This window comes from Aplysia californica, unplaced genomic scaffold, assembly GCF_000002075.1.
Source record: "Aplysia californica isolate F4 #8 unplaced genomic scaffold, AplCal3.0 scaffold00305, whole genome shotgun sequence".
Taxonomy (NCBI): Eukaryota; Metazoa; Mollusca; class Gastropoda; order Aplysiida; family Aplysiidae; genus Aplysia; species Aplysia californica.
Window position 1 is genome coordinate 569243 of NW_004797575.1, and position 4747 is coordinate 573989.

General features: G+C 38.2%; 1 protein-coding gene across 1 annotated transcript in view; it reads left to right on the forward strand.

Moving 5' to 3' along the window:
- Positions 1-563: 563 nt before the first annotated feature.
- LOC101845341 (hyaluronidase conohyal-Cn1) overlaps positions 564-4747 on the forward strand; it is a gene marked incomplete in the record, with an annotated part of 13170 nt that continues 8986 nt past the window's right edge. Inside the window, 2 exon segments of the mRNA XM_035970678.1 lie at positions 564-749; positions 2702-2816. Coding sequence (XP_035826571.1) covers positions 2712-2816 — 105 coding nt within the window.

The following is a 4747-nucleotide window of genomic DNA, read 5'->3' on the forward strand; positions in this document are numbered from 1 at the left end:
CCTTACGGTTGCGAGTCCGAGAGCCTAACCACTAGGCCACCGACGCCACATCCCCATTTATCTTGAACAGAAGTCCAGATACCCGCTATTGAAGGAGGTGGAGGTCTCCTTGCTTCAGAGGTTAAATTAGTGAGAAAATAGCCGCCAAAGTTTAGTTAGCGCCAGAGTTTGAGAGCCTATGGTAACTGAAAACTTACATTTTGAGCCTTTAATCAACGTTTCTCAGTAAAAGATCCACACAGAAATGTGTACTTTAATGGACATAAAAGGTGTTGGAACCCTTGAAGGAAAAAAAAATAATTTTTTTTGGGTTTTTTAAAAATAAAATAAAAATCGATAAAAATGGTCAAACTGGCGTGAAAATGCCAGTTTCTTCAATTTCAATATTATTCTGACGAGCGCCTGCTTTCACAACACTGCCTCACATATCGACTATACACTATAGACATGTACTTAACACTTCGCTTTTTACGATTACTTTTCTTTTTTACCTTTGTCTTTTTTAATTTTGTTTTTGACTTTTGTTGAGATAAGCAACACAACCTTCTGTTCTTTCCCTTCTGCGGAACCAAAGAGTGGAAGCCAACTACAATTATAATTATAATATTCACCTGTGGAGCTTTTCTCTCTTCCGTTTGAAAGAGCTTCGCCCTGTTGTTACAGTTTAACACAGCATTCCATCCATTCCGCCCAATGTGGAAGTGGATGTGAGTTCGTCTACTGTCCTACCCTGTGGCGGTTCCAATACGGTACTTGTTATACGCGCCGTTTTGTGTGTTCTGTGAAGGGTTCCAATACTCGGTATACGGCAAAGTTTTGTGTGTTCTGTGGACGGTTCCAATACTCGTTATACGGTGCCGTTTTGTGTGTTCTGTGAAGGGTTCCAATACTCGTTATACGCGCCGTTTTGTGTTTTCTGTAGACGGTTCCAATACTTGTTATACGGTGCCGTTTTGTGTGTTCTGTAGACGGTTTCAATACTCGTTATACGCGCCGTTTTGTGTGTTCTTTGAAAGGTTCCAATACTTGTTATAGGGCAAAGTTTTGTGTTTTCTGTGGACGGTTCCAATACTCGTTATATGCGCCGTTTTGTGTGTTCTGTGAAGGGTTCCAATACTCCTTATACGCGCCGTTTTGTGTGTTCTGTGAAGGGTTTCAATACTCGTTATACGGCAAAGTTTTGTGTGTTCTGCGAAGGGTTTCAATACTCGTTATACGGTACCGTTTTGTGTGTTCTGTAGACGGGTTCAATACTTGCTATACGGCAAAGATTTTTGTTTTTTGTGGAGGGTTTCAAGTTCCATGACTTACTTCATCGAGCAGCGCCACGGGTGGAAAAAGACGTAAATCTAGTAGCAGCAACAGGAACGGTGGCTGCAGGATGTATTTGTTGATAATGACTGTAACAACAGCATTAAAATTATAGTAGTAATGACAGTGACAATGACAATGACATTGACAAAGACAATGACTGTGACAATGACTGTGACAATGACAATGACAATGACAAAGACAATGACAAAGACAATGACAATACCATTAACAATGAAAATGACAATAATAGCGGCAGTAACAGCCACATGAGCAGCAGCAGTAGTAGTAGTAGTAGTAGTAGTAGTAGTAGTAGTAGTAGTAGTAGTAGTAGTTGTTGTTGTTGTTGTTGATGTTGCTGTTGTTAATTTCAACAAACAAAACAACAACAACAACAACATCGGCTGGACAATACATTTTAGTGCGAATATAAGTGCTAATATAATTAGTATCATTAAAATCTTTTTTTGTTTTTCTGTCTCGAATATTTTTGTGTTGGTTCTTACGTTTATCTGTGTGTTCATGAGTGCCTTTTTAACTTAAGCTTAACAAAAAAAAATTAAAAACTTAGTCAAAGATCGACTTCGCACTTTGTATGTTTGACCTAAAATCAGTAACGCAAGTCGGAACCGAGGTCACACCGACATGAACCTGTGGATAGTGGTCAGGGCAATCACTCCATTCACAGACATTACATAACTATTAATGATACAAAAATAGATTTTTCTAAATGTAAGGATGATAAGGATTTTTCTAAACGTAAGGATGATAAGGATTTTTCTAAATGCAAGGATGATAAGGATTTTTCTAAATGCAAGGATGATAAGGATTTTTCTAAAATCCTGAATACTGAACTCCCGCAAAGGGTGAGAAAATTCAGTAACATCTTTCAGCGAGAAGTTCAGTTGAAGAAGTTTGTGAAACCCTGGAGGATGGTGGGGTGGGTGGGTAGTTGGGGGAGGGACGGTGAGGGGAGCAGAATAAACATTCTAGTCCGACATTTTCTCGGAGCCTGGCGTACAGACGGCTGACAAAATGCAACGCTTTGGAAATGACCCAGATTAAATTAAACAGGATGCAAACATCCAGGACAGCTGCACAACAAGGAAAGTGTTAGATTGGAACCCACAGGATAAAAGATCAAGGGGAAGACCACGTGGAACCTGGAGAAGAGTCACGGAAATTGATGTACAGAAACGTGGAAAGACATGGAATAACATCAAGCGACTAGCCCAGGATAGAGAAAGGTTGAAAGTATTTGTTCATGGCCTATATCCTAATCCAGGGTGAGAAAGGCAATGATGATGATGATGATGATGAAACATCCAGGAAAAGTTTCACAAAAACAAGGATGATGACACTATTAATTATTTATATGATACGTTTTCAGATAATCAAAGATGTTCAAGCTTTATGAGCCGTGCTTCAGCGTCCATCCCTCCTTTACACTGCTCTTTGGATTGATGCTTAGCGCTACCCTGCTGCAAACAGCCTTCACAGACAGGGTGAGAGACGTGTTGATATGATTCTTTATTCTAGATTTTAATTTCCATTCATTATGGGGTAGCTCATAAACTTGAATTAAAATGTGAGGCATCGTGGTGAAATCAGGCGCTCGTCAAAACAATGAAATCAAAGAAATCGGTATTTTTCTTGGCTCATGGGCAAGTTTTTTTTTCGTTTTCTTTTTTGGCTCAACACCTTTTATGTCCAATAAAAACGTATTTCTTTGCAGATTTTACTGAAAAACATTGATGAAAGGCACAAAAAATGTAAATTTTCAGTTTCCAAGGACTCTCTGCCTATTGAAGTTACAAAACCTAGCGGCCATTTTCTCACTAATTTTATTTGTGAAATCAGGCGAATCTGACTTCTTTCAATTGCAAATATCTCGATATTAACTCCAATAAAAAAATTGACGAGCGCCTGATTCCACTGCGTCGTGACACAAATACCCTAGGTCGGTAATTATATTGATGTAATGTGTTTTTTATTTTAATATTTAAAGAAATCAACTTTTATATAAGTATGGTTTTGAGTTTTTTCAACATGTAGGTAGCATACTACAGTCCATCCATTTAAAAGATAAAACGGCTTTTTAAAAATATCTATTGATCCCTTAGGAGTTGGGCAATGAGATTTTGAAACTAAGGCACACCCCTTTTGTCTTTTCATGTAGATCTAATACTTTTTTCAAAGCTGTAACATCACATCGAAAGACACTTTTCTCCGAAGAGGAAATTGTTAATTCCTTCCAGCCTGACTCAGTCCAGAGACAGAAATGTGCAATGTTTGACTCATGATAAGAGACATTATGTGCCCAACCTGTACCTTTTCATTAGGGATACTTTTTTATAATTAAAAGAAAAAAATCAAATGAGCCATTTATATGATGTGATGTAGGCCAATGGCCTTAAATACTGAATACAGTAATTACTTACTTACTTTCTCCGGAACGAAAGATTTTTTCTTCCTTACCAGTGACTATTAAACAATAATGGAAGTGGATATTTATACGGCAGGCCGTCGAAAAATCGGAAGTGATAATTCCACGGCACATAAATTCAGCCAATCAGAACATCCGGACTATTAATAATTAAGCCTATAATCACTTTTCCATAAGTAACGCATTATAATAGAGATACAATTTAAGATACCGGTATGTTTAGTTAACAATGTTTATCCTTTGCTATCATTTTGTGCATTATGGACAATGATGAAATGTTTTGTGTGATTCTAACGAGAGAGAGATGCACAATTTATTTTGTGTAAGCAAAATGGAGAGAAGACTGTTTTTTTTTCCCAACAGTAAGGTGCCCATTTGCGGTTGGGATCGGGTCGGGTCGGGTAGGTATGATCACTCGACTCATCGCCTGAAAAACAAACACAATTCTTGCATTGATACACTTCAAGCAGAGCCTATGCCGTCAAAATATCAATTCCGATCTTTAGACTCTAGACGGCATACCGTATAGGATCTCTTTCGATGTTCAGACAGCATGCCGCGGAAATATCAACTACGATTTTCAGACGGCATGCCGTCGAAATATCGCTACCCAACAATAATTTGTGTAGCCTTTTTACAACACAGTCTTCCTTTCTATCAGTCAGAAAGCAAACATTAGTTTATTCTTGTGCTTACGGTCGGGCCTATGCTATTGTGGCAGTTTTGAAAGTCACTCACAATAAATTGTATTTATTTCGTCTGTCTTTGTTTCAAGTCTGGCTAGTGGGAAAATGAAAGCATGTTCTGGAATTTAGCTAACATTTCACACTGATCAGCAGTGAAAAAGAGAAAGCATTGCTTATTTATACGAATGGAAACCTATCATTGTTCCCTGCATGTTTAAGCCAAACTGGTACATATACAAGGGCTTGATGACAATATATGGACTGTATTCGTGAATACTCCCCCCATCCTCTCTCTCTCTCTCTC